General features: G+C 36.0%; 1 protein-coding gene across 2 annotated transcripts in view; it reads left to right on the forward strand.

The window, feature by feature from the left end:
- NUBPL (nucleotide binding protein like) overlaps window positions 1–19,206 on the forward strand; it is a 201,153-nt gene that overhangs the window by 154,734 nt on the left and 27,213 nt on the right. The window contains exons 7-8 of one of the 2 annotated variants that reach the window (XM_019798942.2): window positions 3,675–3,768; window positions 18,823–18,888. In XM_019798942.2, the coding sequence (XP_019654501.1) occupies window positions 3,675–3,768; window positions 18,823–18,888 (160 nt within the window). The remainder of the gene's footprint in view (window positions 1–3,674; window positions 3,769–18,822; window positions 18,889–19,206) is intronic. The other variant, XM_019798943.2, reaches the window with a different exon arrangement.

Here is a 19,206-nt window from a genome sequence, read left to right on the forward strand (position 1 = left end):
CATAAGCATGAGCAGAGGGAGGAGCAGAGCGGAAGGGAGAGGGAGGAGAAGGAATCTCGAGTAGACTCATTGCTGAGCCCCATGCGGCGCTCAATCCCATGACCCTGAGATCATGACCAAAACCATGAGCCAAAACCAGGTGTCGGAAGCCTAACTGACTGCGCCATCCAGGCACCTCCCATTTCAGAGGTGATGCACATGTTTGACTTCCTAACCACATTGCTGAATTCTCTGTAGTGCCGCCTCTTAATTCACAGGACATCTCTGAACACTTTGGTAACTCTACTTCTAGACTGATTTACTCCATCCTGGTGGGATCCTTTTAGTCTGGACCCTGAGGCTAATGAAATTTAAGCTCCAGGTTCCATGTTCACATGGGTTCCTGTGGGATGCTGGGAGTTGTAAAATGTTCCAGGTGGAGAGAAGAAGCAGGTTGCAGTCAGGAAGCATTTCTGTGTGAGCATTTATGTTACTCAAGAGATCTCAGAGGAAGGAACTCGAATCTCTAAAGTTTCAGCATTTTAGGGTGATTTCTTATATTCTAAATAAATATTTATTTTTGTATGTAATTTTGCCTTCATAATTTTGTATTCTTATTCTTAGAAAGGATCACACAAATTGTATATGCTTCAGGCCACACAGAATCCCAGTGGGATCTGCCACTGGTTTTTACTAAATGAAGTACCTGGGTGTTTTGCTAGTACTTATTTACCTGCATTTAGTAACGCACAACTTATAAGAATAAACAAACACTAAGTAGAATCTAGAGAATACCCAAATCATTCTAAAGTCAACACCATTTATTGACTCTTTTACAAGAGAACTGGAACTTGCTGGCAGCCAGTGTATTGCAGTGTTAGTATTAGTGACTGCTGTTAAGACTGGAATTCACATACTGACTTTAGTTCAAGTCAGCACGCCTTTGTGGAATGCGTACTGTGTGTGATCAAGATGCTGGGCCAGAATCATTTTTTAGTTTAAATGCAATTTAAGAGTCATTTGAAATTGTCTTAACAGTGAAGTGGTTTTAGTTCCTTGGAACCCTAATAGCAGTTCTCTTTAAATAAATAAGAAATTAGAGTCAGTGTGAAAAATATGATTAAATGCCAAGGAACAACAATGATAAATCTGTTGGCACCAATCGTTTGATGTTCTCTGAAACAAAGAGACTTGTCAGTCTGCCAGTGCTAAGAGTTTCAGTGCAGAGGATATAAAATGAAAAGTATCCTTAATCTTTTTTATAGATAGTTTCATAGATGATGGCCCTGGGTAAGTTTGGGTAACTATTTTTGGGTAACTATTTTTCAAACCAGGGAACCCTAAATTGAAAATGAACTGCTTTATGTTCATCATTTCATCATTGTTTTAAAATGTGTCATTCAATCAGTATCAAATGCTTGTGTTTGAGAAATATCATAAAATTCCTAAAAGACAAATTAAGATATAATGTCAGGTACTGATAAATGTTTTGAAGAAAAACAAAGAGAGGGAGAGAGGGAGAAAATTGATGGTTGGGGGTGGGGGTGCTATTTTAGAAATGCTGTACTGACTTCCTAGCTGTTCCTCAAATTTGCCAAGCAGATCCCCACTGGTTAGAACTTTTTTTGCACTTGCTGTTGCTTCTGCCTGGAAAGCTTTGTTTCCTTCAGTTGACTGCTTCAGTTATTTTCTCACTTCACTCAGTTTAAAGTAGTGCCTTCCACCATTCTATTCTTTTTCCCTACTGTACAAGTATTCTTTACCTTTTGACTTTGGGAATCAAAGAGATTAAAAGACATTCTTGGGGCATCTGGGTGGCTCAGTCAGTTAAGCATCTGCCTTCAGCTCAGGTAATGATCTCAGGGTCCTGGGATGGAGCCCCGTGTTTTCTGGGTCCCTGCTCAGCAGGGAGTCTGCTTGTCCCTCTGCCCCTCCCCCTGCTCGTGCTCTAGTGTGCTCTGTCTCTCAAATAAATAAATAAAATCTTAAAAAAAAGAAATTCTTTGATAAATCCTTTGCTGTCTGAACTCTTACTACTTGCTCTCAGAAATTCAGGAATTAAAGAGATTTTTAAAATATCTCTTGCTATTTGATCTATATATCTGAGTTAGGAACCAAGTAATTTTGTATAGTAAAGGATACTTGTTTTCTTCATAGCACTTTGTACCCTCTGATTTTTCTTTCTATCTATTTGTCTGCCTGACTCCCTCACTTGTTCCACAGTGGCTGTGGAATGGCTGGGACTTTGTTTTGTCCACTGCTGTATCCCCGTCACCTGAAACAGTGCCTGGTACCTAATCAATTCTCAATAAATATGTGTTGAATATATGTGTTAATAGATGAATGAATCATTGCTCTCTAGCTATGTTGATCTTCTTTCACTTGCTTACATTTACTAACTTCTTTCCTTTACAGATTTATTTTATTATGTGCTTAATATTGGTCTCCTCCTATATTATAAATTCTGTGCAGCTGGAGACCATGATACCATTTACTTATCAGTACCTAGCTAATGCCTAACATGTAGTAGGTACAGAAACGTTCTATGGGTGAATGAATGAATGAATGAATGATTAGGAGAAGTTACTAGTAGGAACACTATATCTAATCTAATGGAAGTTAAGGAAAGTGAATTTCAAGCTGGGATCTGAAGAATGAGGATGAATTAGCAGGTGAAGAAGACCAGGCAGAGTGTTCTGGAACTTAAGCTCAGACTTTATCCTAAAAGCATTAGAAGAATTTTAAACAAAAAAGTGACACTGTCAGACTTGCATTTTAGATGGACCATTTTTCAGTGGTGGTAGGAACAGACTAGATGGGCAGTGTCAAAGCAGAGAGATTGATTGGGAGGCTTTGGTGATAGATAGTTGTGGTGTCCACTGGGTTCTTGGCAATGGGAAAAGAGAAAAGTAGATACACTTGAGAGATTTTTAGAAGGCAGAATAAGTGACTGGAGCTAGTGAGGGAAAGGGAAGAGTTAAATATGATTTCAGGCTTCCACCTCAGGCAGATGAGAAGAATGTAGGGTTATTCACTGATACTGTGTACCCAGAGGGAGGAGCCATCTAAGGAGAAGAGTCTGAGGAACCCCTTAAGACCTATCTAAATTAAGGCTGAGTCTTAAGAACTTGGTAATATAGCTGAATTTTCTAGATGTAGATACTTAGATGCCTGGAAAGAAATAATCAAAATAATCAAAATGTTAATGGTATTGGAAGTCTAATTATATTTCTAAATTTTTCTTACTAAGTTTTGGTGATCATTATTAGTATATTTATGAAAGAAAAGTAATAAACTTTAAAAAATTAGAATCTGCCATAGGAAATGCTGTACCAAAACCCCAAGGACACAAAGCTAAGGCCTTCCTAGACTCTTCCCAATGGAAATAAAGTATTGGTCCTGAATAGAAGCCCACTGTGGAATGGGTTCACCTTTAGTGTATGTGTTGGAGGTTGGGACAAGAGAGGAGTGGTCATTCAGAAATTCAACCTTTTCATTCAAAGAAGGTCTGCTGGAGCTAGGAAATGTCTCTTATTTATTCACTTATCCTTCGCTTTCAGCACAGTCCCTAACAGTAATGGCTTAAGTGAAAGCTGTTATTTTAGATTTTGTTATTAATACATTTTTTTTCATTTATATCACTATTCACTATAATTGTTATACAATGATGTTATTTGTGTCGTCTTGGTTTTTAGGTAGAATGGGGCCAGCTTGACTATTTAGTTGTTGACATGCCACCGGGAACTGGAGATGTGCAGTTATCAGTATCACAGAATATTCCCATTTCAGGTAACCTTAAACTTTAAAGTAATTTGTGCTGTCTTCATTGTTTTTCTGTTACCATTTACCAAAAACAAACTGTATAACAGGCAGACATTTTTATGTCTTCAAAACAGTTATTTATAAATTTTTTTTTAGAGATCAGATTCATAAATTAAATTTTTCAAAATAGTACCAGAATGAGTGTGTTTACAAACATAAAGACATTTTGAAAAGGTGGTGATATAAATCTGTGTTCTAGAAAAACAATAACACTTAAATATTGTTTAGGTAGAACATGGCTGTTTGGTTCACACCTGTCCTGCAGTGACAGCATAGTGTCTGCTACATGGCAAGCACTCAGTAAATATTTATTGAGTAATTACTGAATATAAGTAAATATTAGGAAAATTTGGCTTTTTGGTAAATATGAGTATGGGAAAATTTTATATCCAGGTGATTATTTAACGTTAACCTTAAGAGGGCAATAAACATACTAGCTTACATCAACTACACAGTATTTCATTATGGTAGTAGATATCTTTTATGCAATACAGAGTTTATTTATTTATTTATTTATTTAATTTTATTACTTTTTTTTTAAAGTTCCATGATTCATTACTTGCGTATAACACCCAGTGCACTATGCAATATATGCCCTCCTTACTACCCATCACCAGAGTTTAAATGTCAGTAGTTAGCTTTCATGTTTAATCTGTTTCCAAAGATTTTCCTAAATTCCAGTGGAGAAATAATTGTAAATCTCTCTTATATATAAGGACTTTGGGAAAATAATGGAATTTTATTTTATTTTATTTTATTTTTTTTTTTTAAAGATTTTATTTATTTATTTGACAGAGATAGAGACAGCCAGTGAGAGAGGGAACACAAGCAGGGGGAGTGGGAGAGGAAGAAGCAGGCTCATAACGGAGGAGCCTGATGTGGGGCTCGATCCCATAACGCCGGGATCACGCCCTGAGCCGAAGGCAGATGCTTAACCGCTGTGCCACCCAGGCGCCCCATTATAATGGAATTTTAAAATGTCAATACAAATCAGTTATCTATTGGTAATAAATAACCAAGAAATATTGCCACATTTAATCATCAAGAGGTTTAGAATCTAGATTTTTGATAAGTTATACACATTGATTGGAAATACCAATATAGCATCATTAAAATGAATTTTTTTGAGGCTGTCCCAAAGGGCAGTGACATGAATATTTTTGATATTTAAATATATTTGTTACCTTACTTGAGTCTGAGACTTTTTCTTTGGTTAAACAAGCTAGAAAGTATGAGATGGGAGTAAATTGAAATGACATAGGAAAGTAATTGAATATATCTTTTTTGTAACCAACATACTAGATAGTCTGCTTTTTGTTTTTTTAAGTAGTTTTGAGATTTGCGTATTTCTGAATACTCACTAAATGTTTATTGAATAAAATGTGCTCCTGGCACCTTGAAATGCCTGTTGTAGACTTCCAAAATGCTTACGTTATTTATGTGGATAATATATTGATACAGTTGGGATAAATTATCATCTGTTCCCTGAATTGTGACTTGATATGTTGAAAAAGTTTAATTTACTTCACACAGATGAACTGATAGCCCCAAGAAATTTACCTTTGTTTACTCAGATAACAGCCCCTCTATTTGGATAGGATTTATGATTATATCACCCTATTTTTATTTGTATTTATACTCTAAAACCAACAATGTGTAGATTGAGGTTAAGATTTGCTTCTTTCTTATTTGCTAAAATTTAACCAGTAATATTTCTTTATTCCTTTCCTTTGATGAAGAGTCTGCCCTGTAATAAATAGGTCATTGGTATCATATGATAATAAAAAGCAGTATTTTTTCTTGTAGTGGTGGTAAAACATAACAGTTCAGTAATAGTGAGTACATTCATGTTGTACAGCCATAACCACCATCCAACTCCAGAACTTTCTCATCTTCCCAAACTGAAACTTTGTATCTGTTGAACAATAACTCTTCATTTCCCCTTCTCCCTAAACCCTGATAACCTCCGTTCATTTGGAAACAGTATTTTTTTATGTTAGGATGGGGAAATGAGGAATAAGAAAAATATATGAGCAAAATATGTTTTAAAGGATAAATTTTATATATCCAATATTGACTTTAGGCTTTATTAATAAAATTTTAAATCAACAAATATTTATTCATATAAAGATAGATGCTAAGCACAAGAGAAGATCCAAGGATAATTAAATCACAGGTATTTTCACTAGACCAGAGTTCTGTACCTTTTTTGATACTCAGAAATTTTTTTGAGATTGATTAATATATGTGTTCTCTCCAGGAAGATGTATTTGTATCTACAGAAACACTATTTTAAGGTATTTCAGGAGGTTCACAGTTCTTAGGTAAGAAGCCCCAGCTTTAGAAGATAGAGCAAGGGGAAGGGCAGGGGGAGCAAGTGGCTACTAAGAAAAGAACTGTAATTCAGTGTGAAAGTGCTATATGAGAAATCTAAGCCCCATGATATCAGGGCTCTCAAAGACAAAAAGATCATGGATTTGAGGGGAATTGTAAAACACTAGATGGAAATGAGCTTTAAAGAAGACATATGAGGGATGATGCCTGGGTGGTTCACTCTGTTAAATGTCTCGCTCTTATTTCAGCTCTGGTCATGATCTCAGGGGGCTCCATGCTGGACATGGAGCCTACTGAAGATTCTCTCTCTTCTCCCCCTCTGCCCTTCCCCCACATGCTCTCTCTTGTTCTCTTAAAAAAAAAGAAGAAGAATAAATATGATACGTCGTAGAGCATTCAAGATAGCACCATACCTCATTTCCTTTGCTTTTTTCTCAGCCTAAGGGGAAGAAATCAGAAAATGAAACTTCAGGTGTTTATAATTCTATTATAGAAACTTCCCATTAAAAAAAAAAAAAGTCTGATCCATTAAAAAAAAAATAGGGCCAGGTACTAAAGAAGCTTTTGAAAATTCATAAACTTAGTGATTTCTGGACTATGAAGGTAATATTATTATTTATCAGTATTTTCTAAATTTTCTTTAATGAGCATGTATATATTTATAGTTTTAAAAAGTAAATGGAAAGCACTAATTCTTTAAGGACAGATTTCTGTATAAATTGGTACCATGATAATTGCCCATTATTAATAAACTGCCATTTAAGGACAGTCTCTCATATTAATTTTTATATTTAATTATCATGGGTGTTATCCTTACTTTCTTAAATCTTTGAAGAGTTAAGCAACTTTCCCAAGGTCACACAGTTATAGTCGTTCATAGCTGAGGCTCCTATCAGTTCTGATTGGGTTTAAAGCTTATGCTCTCAACCTCTACATAAAGCTGTTCTAATACAAAGCCCAACAACATTTGACTCATTGATTTTCTGAGTTTAGTTTGAGTCTATTCAAACCCATTAGGTTGAAGTTATTCTAATGTAGGTGATTTCTGATAAAAATTAATTTGTTCATGAATACGCCTAAACCTGTGCACCCCTATATGATAAGTATCCAACCAACAGTCTATGTTAGTATTTACTATGTTCAGTTTTGTTTCTGTTTTGATTCCTGAGAGATTGCTTTGGGCTTCTTTAACTCATATATTCCAGGGAAAGTCTGGAGATCGTCTAGAAGCAGTCTCCTTTGACCTTTAGGAGTAGAGCCCCAAATGATTCTTGGAAGGACCAATATCACCTTTGGGCTGATCATACTGGTCTTGGATAGTTAGCTAGTTTCCGGGTACACTGGCTCTCAGTATAGAATTGTAGCTATCAGTGTTAGTACATTCATACTGTGAGTCATTATATCAATATTAAAATTAAAAGCAATGAAAAGACTAGATTTTCTGCACTGAACATCTGTTAATTTTATACTTAGAAAAAAAAATCCAGCAATAAAAGTATCCTACCAAAATGATGTGTGTGGAGTGGGGGTGAGATACATGTGATTATGTGTGTGTGTGTGTGTGTGTGTTTATGTGTTTATGTGTGAGTGTGTGTTAAAGGCTTAGCTCCTGGAGTTTGGTTTTATTCAGGCCAATGTCATTTCATAGTTAATATATCTGAGGAAATAAAAATTGAGCTATCTCCCAGGAAAGGTACCAAACAAGGAGTTGCTGAACTGGTTTGAATCATGGTTTTCATCAATTTATATTATCTGGAACAGCCGATCATATCCATATCATCCTTTCTAGGCCTGAGTTATCTCTTTTCTAATTATGAACCTAATTTTCCTTTCTTCTTATCATTGACTTTAGAACTCTTTTAAGTTACACTGTGTTCTACCTTTTCTTATGTCCCATATCCCATAAACCATATAAGCTTTTTAGACTCTCATTTGAACCCCCCCCCAAATGATTTGACTTCTCTCTCCTTCCTCCTAAACTCCTTCACGTAACCTGGAAGTCCCCTCTCAAAACCCTTAGGGTACTCACTGTCCCCTCTATCCTCCCTTTACTTCCCAAAGTTTCTGTCTTTAAATACATTTGATCCTCACTTAGACTATCTTTCTTCTCTAATCAGTGGGTACCCAAATCCTGCATACCCTTTATTTCAAATGTCTACTCCTTGTCATCTTCCTCAAATCCCTCCTTGGGAATCATTTCTCCCTGTTTGGAATTCACATAGCATTTCATTTAGACCACTCCTATAGCACTTCTAATGTTCTCCATTTATAGCCTGCAAAACTGTGTTTTCTTCAGACTGTTACTCCCTGGAGGGCTAAGGATTTGTTTAATTCATCCTTGTATTTCTCACAGTGCCAAACTCCGTGCCTTTCTGTAACCAATCAGGAAATATTGAATCAGTGAATGAGTGTTTTATCTGTGTGTCTGTGTTATCTTCTCAACTAGTATGTAAGCTACCTGAATGCAAGAACTTTTTCCTATTCATCATAGTATTTCTTAGAGAATCTTGGACTGTAGCTTATGCAATTAATATTGATTGAATAAATAACAAAGCTAGCTGACTAGTTATCACCGTTGATATAAACAGATTTGTGCCTCCTTATCTTTCTTACCATCCTGCTATCTCAGTCCTGTGATCTCCTCCGCCCCAACTGTTTTTACCCAGGTGTCTTTTCTGTATAAGTTTAAAAAAGCATTTATTAAAAACATACATTTTATTTCACTCTCCCTTTGAGAGAAAAATACTTTCATTTTAGGGATTTATTTATGCTATCCTTTTTCCTGTTCTGTATATAATGTCCTTGTGGCTAGATGATACCTTTTAGTATTAACTTTGTTTTGGTGTCTGGGAAATAATGTGCATGTGGACACTTGCTATTTGGTTACATACAGGCTCCATACCAAATTAGTAGGGAGAATCACTAGCATTGCTCCATTGTAAGACAGTAATAAATTTTCTCATTTACTTGCAGGGATGCTTAGCAAGGTGCTAACTGCCTCTCTGACTCTTCATCCTTACCTATGGATACCTGCCTACCCCACAGACTTATAAGGGTCAAATAAGATAATGTAAAGTTCCATCTAAATGTATTATATTTTCTTAGAAACTGCTTTGAGTTTTTGGTGGGGGTAGTGGTGATATGTTGTCAATTAGAAAGAGCCTTTATATCAACTTTGCATATCTCCACGCCATGTTGAGAATGCAATGAAATGTTGTATATTTGGAAAGGGACATCCTTTTGGAAAATTTATAGAGGTGGACCTGTATAAGCAAAAAAGTCCTTTTACTGAATGCTAATTAGCAACTCTTTGTATGCGTTCCATTATTTTGTTCCATCGAATGGATGACAAGCTCATTATAAGAAGAAACTATGAAAAAAAAATCATCCTTTGTGTTAAAAGTGTTGTGTACCAACAACAGTAATAAATATGTTGACAGCAGTATTAATGGCTAATGATTTCAATTTGAGCATACGTGGGCTATTGAATCATTACATGCTACAAATACCTAGTAGTTGTAGTAATTGCTAGGCAGAAAGAGACAGGATAAAGGATGGGAAAAAACAATTACAGTCTTTGGATTTCTCTTGTTGAACTTGCCAAGGGACAAAGGCAGAGTTGTCAGTGCTGGTTTTATTTTTCTTACTCCCCCCCACCTTTTTTTCCCCAAGTGATTCAGTTTGCTGGGTTTTTGCTTGTTGTTTGTTAAGCTTTTAAATTACTTATTGCCATATACTGATAGTCGGGTAGATTCTAGGGTTGACTTCTGGGTTTTCTGAGACATAGTGATGAGCTCTTGGGAATTTTCGAACACTTATCTGCTCTTCCATAATAGAAAAGGATTAATATTTCTTTGAGGAACATTATAAGTACCTTGAATATTTTGAAAATATATGCACTGTGATGTATTTGAATTCTAATAGATGTTGCCTAAATTTTTTTCTTTCCTCCTTTGCTTTAACTGAGGTCCTCTGCGTGACTATATAAAGACTAACCGAATATTATTTTAACTCTTGGAATTAAGTGAAGATTTGATACTTTACATGAAATATGTGAAGCATATTTTCTTTTTCGAGAGACTGGAGAGTTTCAGTAAGTAATTTGTATTCAGATGCTGTATTAATCAGGGTCCTGGCAGGAAACAGATGACATACCTTAAGGGGCGCCTGGGTGGCACAGCAGTTGGGCGTCTGCCTTCGGCTCAGGGCGTGATCCCGGAGTTATGGGATCGAGCCCCACATCAGGCTCCTCCGGTATGAGCCTGCTTCTTCCTCTCCCACTCCCCCTGCTTGTGCTCCCTCTCTCTCACTGGATGTCTCTATCTCTGTCGAATAAATAAATAAAATCTTTAAAAAAAAAAAAAGATGACATACCTTAAAAGGAGTTAACAGAATGAAGTTAATGAAGGGACTGGTAAGAGCAAGAGAGGGTGAAGTACTCAGAGACTAGTGACAGTAGAAAGTTATTACTGTCCCTTCTGCCTAATCGGGCCTGGGAATGAACTGTGTCATTAGAACCTGGCAACTGCTAGAGCCATGGAAGAGGGTCTGCCTGTTGGGAGCTGTGACTACAGAGGAACTTAGCCAAGGCCAAACTGCTGCAAGGCAGAGAGTGAGTGGTGTAGGAGGTAGGTAATAATACTCTAGCCTCTTTTACCTCTCGGAGTCTCATATCCTGCAGGTGCCTCCTACTGGCAGATCCCCATTGGAAGCCAGAGGATAAGAAAACTCAGGTGGTACAGTCCACAGAGGTCCGGTACCCAGGCACTGATCAGGACAGAGAGGGGTGGAGAATGAAGCAGAGCTTGGTGGGGGGAAGGAATTGAGGTGCAGCAAGTGGAAAATAACTGGAACAGCTTCTCTTCTTCTTCTGGTCCTCATTATAATTGTGAATTAGTGACTTGCAGTAGATGAAATACCAAGCAAAGATTTGTGGGTAATACGAATACCAGTAGTACAAAGTACTGAAAATCCATATTATCACAGGGCAAAACTGTACTGTCATCAAGTTTATGAACAGAATATTTATTTGTAAATAAGCAGTGACATAAGTATATTTTGTATAGTTGGGAGTAATGGATAGAAGAATTTATTTTGATAGGATAGAGTTATGAAAAAAGTTGCCCTTTATTAAGTAAAAATGGATGTAGGAGTGAAACTTTTGGAAACTGTGTTTATAATAGAAGGAACAAAGATTGAACACTTGAGAGGGGAGCCATCATGGTCCCTTCTTTTTTCTCTTTTTCTTTCAGGAAAGGGCAGAAGTAGAACAGAAAGCAGCCAGATAGTCTTCGTGTGGGTCCTGTTTTGATTTCTTTCTCCTAGCAAGGGAGTTACTGTATATGGCAGAGCAGTCAGCTAGATAATATGCTAATTATCCATGGACTCAACAGAAGCTGCACAAGCAGACTGGTATTACGTTACAACAATGAGGTGATGCCCTCTCTTCCATGACCCTTTCTGTCTGGACCTTGTGGATGGAAGGAAAGCCAGAGGGCTTTCTGCCTCTCATTCATTTAAATGAGATGAGGTAGGAATTTTAAATTAAGCCACCTTAATACTTCAGTCATTGTTTAAAAAGAAAGGCATTTATTGCTTGTGAAAGGCATTGGGCCTATTGCTACAGTAACTGAACTCCTAGTCATTCATCAAAGATACATGAGAAAAAGCTGTACAAGTCCACACTAGTGTTTTTCCTTCCACCAGCAGTTTGGCCTAATCAATGATCTCTTTTCAGGTAACAGTTTTTGATTGCTAATTTGGACATTAGTTTTAATAATATGAAAACCTATTGGGTTTTGGAGGATCAGAAGCTTATTGTTGCCATTGTTGAATAAGTGAATTACCTTAGGCCATCACTTGAAATAGTTTCCTTGTTATCTGCTATTTACTCTCTCAAAGCAAGAGGAACATCGTGATTTCCCTTAGGTAACCTGAATGTAGTCTTTAATTTTTTTTGAATAGCTGTTTCTTTCCCTTCTTAGAATTGTTTTCAAATTTAAAAGAGTAATTCTTTAAAGATCCAGTACTGATCCTTTCGAAAAGAAAAACACTTGACTATTTTGGACTTTAGTGCTTTGTTTCTCCTATGGTTTTACAGTTTATAATGACCTCAAACTGTAAAGCTAGAAACATGCTGGTACCTTAAAGGTAGAAAACTTAGGTTATAGCTATTGCTAGTATTCAAAGATATTAAATCTATTTATGTTTTCAATTCGCAGAGTGGAACTTTGAAGGAGACAGTCAATTTTGGACTTCTTTCATGTGTACTGTGTTTCCATGCAAAGGCTGGGCAGAGTTATAATTAATGGATATCTGTCAAGAATTGCATGATATAGGAGAGAATTGTTTTATTTATCAAATTATAAAAATTCTTTTCAAAATAAATTTGTCCTGTTATACAAGTTGTAGCCAGGTGTTAAAGAACAGAAACTGTATTCTGGGTTTTATTGTTTAGGGGATTTCTGGTACTCAGTCTGAAACTTAGTCTTTGTTACATTAGGAATCAAATTATAAAATTAAATATAATGTCATTGGTTAATGAACAGCAGTGTTTCCAACCTAAATTTTAAAGAAATAGGCTTTTTGGGCTCTTGAATTTACATTAACATATTTTATAGGTGGAAGTTAAAACATATCAGTTAACAGTTCAAATAAATAGCCTGAGAATTAACAAGTTCTGAACTATGACATGGAAAGAGCCAGGATTTTAAAACTTTCCTCAAATGATTCTTACATATGGCTTTCAGAATCACTTTGTCTTGACCAACCTATCTGACATTTTAATTCCTTGATCATTTAGCTTGTGTTTGGTTGGTAAGCTTCTGAGATAGTTCATTCAGTTTCATTGTTTAAGAATTTCTGGGCACTACCTTCATGATTTATACCCAACAGCCAAAATTCCTTAATGTCTTAAAGTTCAATGAATAGTATAATGGCCAGTGGGTAGTCAGGTTCATATTAAAAGCTCCTTTTAGGGGCGCCTGGGTGACACAGCGGTTAAGCGTCTGCCTTCGGCTCAGGGCGTGATCCCAGTGTTCTGGGATCGAGCCCCGCATCAGGCTCCCCTGCTGGGAGCCTGCTTCTTCCTCTCCCACTCCCCCTGCTTGTGTTCCCTCTCTCGCTGGCTCTCTCTCTGTCAAATAAATAAATAAAATCTTTAAAAAAAAAAAAGCTCCTTTTAAATTCATTAAGCATTTGTATATAGAAAAAGTACAAGTCCCACATTCTATCATTTAAAAATTTTTGCATTTGATCATAGATTTTAGAAATTTGATCAAAATCTGAAGTTTAGCTCTGAAGAATGTTTTCGTATCTCAGGTATGATGGTATTTGGAAATGGAACAAAGCTTTTCCATATTAAGTCTCAATCTCTATTTCCTGAGACATACCTGGTTAAATAAAGTTAGGGTAATCAGGGAGTAGTAATTCTCCTCTCTGGAGTTTATATTAGAGCAAGAAGATGTATAAAAGGCATGTGTTTCATTATTAAACAAACAGCCTTTGGTGGTAGCTCACTGTGAGTATGGGCAGGGTGAGCTATCCATGCACCTAACAGAATTTGAAATGAAAATTTTAAATCTAAGAGTACAACATGAACAGACTCTCACAGAAGAGCAAAAGAGCTTTCTTTCTGAGTTGCAGAGACATAGGAGGTATACAACAAGTAGGCTCCCCAAGGTATTTACTGATCAGCATTAAAGATGGAGTTAAGACTGGGAAGAAGCAAGGATTTTATCTTAACTTTACTGGAAACATCAGAAGTGAGGGGAGGAAGAGAATAAGAGAGGAAGAGAGCATGAATGAAGAGTATGAGCTGTTTGTTTCCAGCTCAGGCTCTTTAAAATCTCTGAAAGTCTCACTTGTCCTGAGTGGTTCCTTAGTGACCAGCAGTCTGGATAGCCCTGGTGAATTCTTCTTTAACATCATTAAGGTGAGGTGTTTGGAAGCCCATTACCTGTTAACTCTATTATTGAAGAGCCAGTCTTTGTCCCTAAGTAGCAGATATGCATCTAGACTCCTTTGATGAACTTGAATTCTTATTAAAGTTCCTGAGTGCACACACTCTCTCTCACCAGTAATTTTGAAATACTGTGGTTCCCACTAATTGTTGTGTTTTTATAATTCTTTTTGACAGCCATTTATAAATTTCCTGTGCCATAATTCATTTCTAAAGTGAGCAAAATAATGATTGGTCTTTAAATTAATAAAACATATTCCCTTTGTGACTGTAGTCAATTTTCTATTGGAATGGGGCCTAGAATCCAAAACTGTGACTCATGAAAGAATTATTTATATTTCCTGTTGAAACACGGTCTGTGGATACATTTGAGATAGATAGACCTTTTTAATCGTGTTTTACTTAATCACATACTAATATTAGTGGACATTCTTTGATCTTACAGCAAATAATTTTTATAATTAAGGAAATTATAACAGAGGAGAAAGACAGGAGGAGCTAAAAAATGCCAAAGCCAGTCTACTTTATAGTTAATAAACAATCATATATTTAGTATTATTTATGTTAAGCTAGCAGAAGTTGAATGATTATTTTACTGCAAGTATCTTTAAATCTAGGAGAATCAGCAGCACTAAATATTAGAGTACTGTGAACATTAAGAATAGCAGTTAATTTGCGGCACCTGATTCACTCAGTTGGTTAAGTGTCCAACTCTTGATTTCAGCCCAGGTCTTGATTTCAGGGTCATGAGTTCAAGCCCCACATTGGTCTCCATGCTGGGCATGGAGCCTACTTTTAACAACAAGAACAAAAAAATAAATAAATAAAAAATAAAAACAGTAGCAAATAATTTGTTCTTTTAAGTCTTAGTTGACTTTATATTGATATACTCAAGAGTTGTAAGGTATGGAGTTACTCATCTAGGTATAATTATGAGTAGTTTTTATTGTGCATATTAGGTTTCAACACTGAAGTTCTCAATCAAGCATGGGAATTAGATATACTTTATGCCCTGAGACTTAAAATGGCATAGTTGAGTAGTTCCACAGTGGTATAATTATGATCAGCCCAACATCTGGAATAATCAGTTTTAAATGTTTAACTACTCTGAACTCTGACCCAAATTCAGATATGCAGTTGTAGATTTTCTTCTTAATAGTCAAGATAATTAGCAATTAAAACAATACTCTAAATAATTATTGTTTAGGATGTTTACATATTTGCCAGAATCTGCTAGATAATCTTTTATAGTAAATCTCAGTTGATAAAAAGCCTTTTAAAAAGATTACAACTTGGAAAATAACATTTTAAAATATTATTCAATTGTTTGGATTTAGACATTTATTCTAGAAAATGGATAAAAAATTCTCCCTGGAATTCTTGAGATAGATGTTTTATGATACTGTGTTTTACCCCAAGAAAATACTTCGATTTATTGCAAACTGAACATTCTCTTTGTTGCTACTAACATTCCTTGTGGTCAGTAGAGGGAGCACAAGTTTCCATACTAACCATCCGAAAACTGAAGTGACATCATCAGTGACGGTATTAAAGAGGAAAAATTGGGGCTAGTTCATATGGGTTCATGCCCTGATAAAAATGAAAATTTATTAGATAGACAGTCAAGAATCATAAAGCTAAAATGTAATTGCAGATTTGGAGATCATATTTTAGAAAGATACAGTAACAAAAAAATTGATATAATTTCTTTAAAATTTAAAAATCTAGGTTGTGATGCAGATTGATGAGTAATGATTAAATTTAATTTTAATGGAGGTTTCGTTTGTTATTTGTTTGCTTTTTTGCCTTATACATTCTAAAGGTCATTGTAGGGCTGTCTGAAATGGTTACTTATATGATGTATTAAAATTTGGTACATTAGGAATACCTGGGTGGCTCAGTTGGTTAAGTGTCTGCCTCTGACTCAGGTCTTGATCTCAGGGTCCTGGGATCGAGTCCTGAATCGGGCTCCTTGCTCAGTGGGGAGCCTGCTTCTCCCTCTGCCTGCCATTCCCCCACTTGTGCTCACACATGCTCTCTCTGACAAATAAATAAATAAGTAAAATCTTAAAAATAAAATAAATTTTGGTACAACAAAAGAAGTAGTGATTTATGCATGGGCCAGTTATGTTTTTGTATTCTTCAAAGATGGCTAGAAAATTTTTCTCAGAATAGTCCTAAAGATCAATTACACTGTGATTAAGAACTTTATTATTTAAGAACATGTACTTCAGCAAAAGAACTCTTACATGAAAAAAATCTTTTTTAAAAAAAAGATTTTATTTATTTGAGAGAGAGAGAGAGAGCACCCACGCGCGGTTGGCAGAGGGAGAGGGAGAAGCAGGCTCCCTGTTGATCAGGGAGCCCGATGTAGGGCTCAATCCCAGGACCCAGGGATCATGACCTGAGCTGAAGGCAGACATTTAACCAACTGAGGCACCCAGGCACGCCCAAAAAATCTTTTATAAATATGGCTGGTAGTTCTAATGGAATGTTTACATTTTGTAAGTATTTGATGGGACATAGAAGATGATCATTGTCCTTGTCAAAAAGTTGTTATTAATTGATGTATGAATGGTGCTGTTTAGATTACAAAGAAACTCGGATAGTGTGGATGCTTTCTTGTGATACTGTGTTAGGGTTAAGTACAGAGAAAACCAAGGCACTTCAGTCATTTTCTCTAGGATCTTATAGCTATCAAAATAATGTCACCAAACATTTTTAAAACACTTTCACATTTTTTTTTAATGGAACATCTCTTTAAGTTAAATTGGAACAATGGAAATAGGTGGATTTTACGGAAGAGTTCATTGAGATGTATTGAGATTTAGTGAGCTATTCAAGGTTATATAGTTACAAAGACATAGTAAACACAGCCAGAATCCAGAGCTCTTAGCTCCTAGTTCAAGGAGTTAGCAGCTAAGAGTTCATGCAGCAGTAGTCCAGGATAGATGATCTGAAAATACAGGAAAATTGTTTAAATCACCTATTTTTTGTTAAGTGCCCGTTTTGTACATGGCATTGTATCAGTTTTGCTTGATTAAAAAATGAGAAAATCATAACTGCCCATGAAATTGTATTGTATAGTGATAATACAGATAGTAGACAAAGGCTATTTAAAATAATAAAATGAATATATCCCGTGAAAGCTAAAAGTACTTTTTAGGGCTAATGCAATAGAAAAGTCCCTGTGTGTACCGGTATATAATTAAGAGAGAATTTGGCGGAAATAGCCAAGGAGGTTTTATTTATGTGAAGAGAGTGACTCTGAGATTGAGGGGCCGTTATTCTTGGAGTAGGGTAGCATTTCACATTCATTTAAATAGGTTTACTGAGCAGTCAGGATGAACAGGAGTGGTTTTGGAAACTATAGTTAAGAGGCAGTGCTAAAGCTTATAATCAGAGCTAGCTGAGACCTTGGAGACTGTCTAGTCCTTGCATTAATTTTATAGCTAAGGAAACTGAGACCTAGAGTGATTCTGAGTTACTTGCCAAAGGTCAGTCACACAGCTAAATGGGGACAGAACTGGAATCAGATTCCTTCCAAATGCCTGGGTATGGAAAAACAGTAAAATAGATTGATAACAGAACCTAGAAGGTGGCAAGTGGTGGATGTATATTGGATCTGTGGAGTAGAGTATAACTTTTACAGAGATGTGATTTCCATCAATCTTTGAAAGACAGGAAAGAGAACGGTCGACTAGTTTTTGGTTCCTTGGGCAGAGCAAATAAAAAGAGAAGGATGTAGTGACCCATGGAACAGTTTGAAAAGTAGGATGAGCTGCCTGATGGCACATATAAAATGACCTTCCCAGCAACTTCTAAAACATTTTATTAGTAGCAGTAATAAAGATAATAATGGTGATAATAAAAGCAACAACGACATCAGCTACCTTTTACTGAATGTTTACTGTGTGTCTAGTCATCATGTCAGGCATGTTAGGTGCATCAGTTTCATTTAATAATTTCTCTGAGATTTAGTTTCCTCGTCTACAAAATGGCGTAGTAACGCCAGTCTCAGAGAGATTAAATTATTACCCTAGTGACACAGGAAGTTGGCTATGGAATAGAAATTTGAATTCTCATTCTGTTGGAATTCTGAAGCTGGTGTTTCTCGAACTTGAGTAATGAATCGGCCCTCCTTCTGAAGGAAAAATAATCTGCCCCATACCCCATATTGACTTATGTTTATCATAAGACTACTTAACTAGGTGTAAATATAAATTCCTTAAGCTTATAGCTCTTACATAATTTTTTAAAAACTAAAAAATACTACAAAGTAAATACCAGCAAAACTTTAAAAAATCAATAAAATTCAAATTAATGACATTTATTTAATATGAAAGATGGAGGGAGTTTTGACTGAAATGAAAATACTGATTGCAAGATGAATTTGTAGCTAACTCCTATAGCACATGTTCTTTTGAGTTTGGCAGGCCTATATTGCCATGTGCTTTGTGCTAACTCGGTTCCCCTGCTACTTGTCTTTATTTTGACTTGGTCAAAATGTCCCTTCAGACAATACTTTGTAGTATCATTTGACCTTCATTTGGTATAGTCCATTACTGTTGTTGATGCTACCTCTGTTTTCATTAGTCATGATGAAGTACTACCACTTGGTGCCAATTTGATGGTTTGGAGCTCTGAAATGTCATGTCAGTATGTTTAGTTAGAAGATGATGGTCATCCAGATCATGTAGAATGTGTTTATGTTAATTATTTTTCAGATTATCATCTAGAAGAACCCACAAAATTTAAGAAATCACAAGCTGCAAATCATAACCAGCCCTCTGGTATTTCTACTTAAAAGTTTACACTATACTTTCTCTCAAAACACTATGTCATAGAACCTTCTGGTTTCTGCAGGGTTATAGTGGAAACCTAGGAAAGCCTCTGTCTCCACCTACTTTTGGCACTGCCTTCATTTAGGCCACCATTGTTTTGCACAATTTCTGCCACAGCTTCTAGTTTTACCCCCACCAAACTATTCTCTACAGTGCATTCTAAACTAGTGAGTTTCTTTAATACAAACTTTTAGGACTGAGCTCAGGAATCGCCTCTTTCTGAAACCTTTCTTCTATTGCTGCTCCTTATCTCCTGCTTTTTCACCC

Source organism: Ailuropoda melanoleuca, chromosome 20 (assembly GCF_002007445.2).
Source record: "Ailuropoda melanoleuca isolate Jingjing chromosome 20, ASM200744v2, whole genome shotgun sequence".
Lineage (NCBI taxonomy): Eukaryota > Metazoa > Chordata > Mammalia > Carnivora > Ursidae > Ailuropoda > Ailuropoda melanoleuca.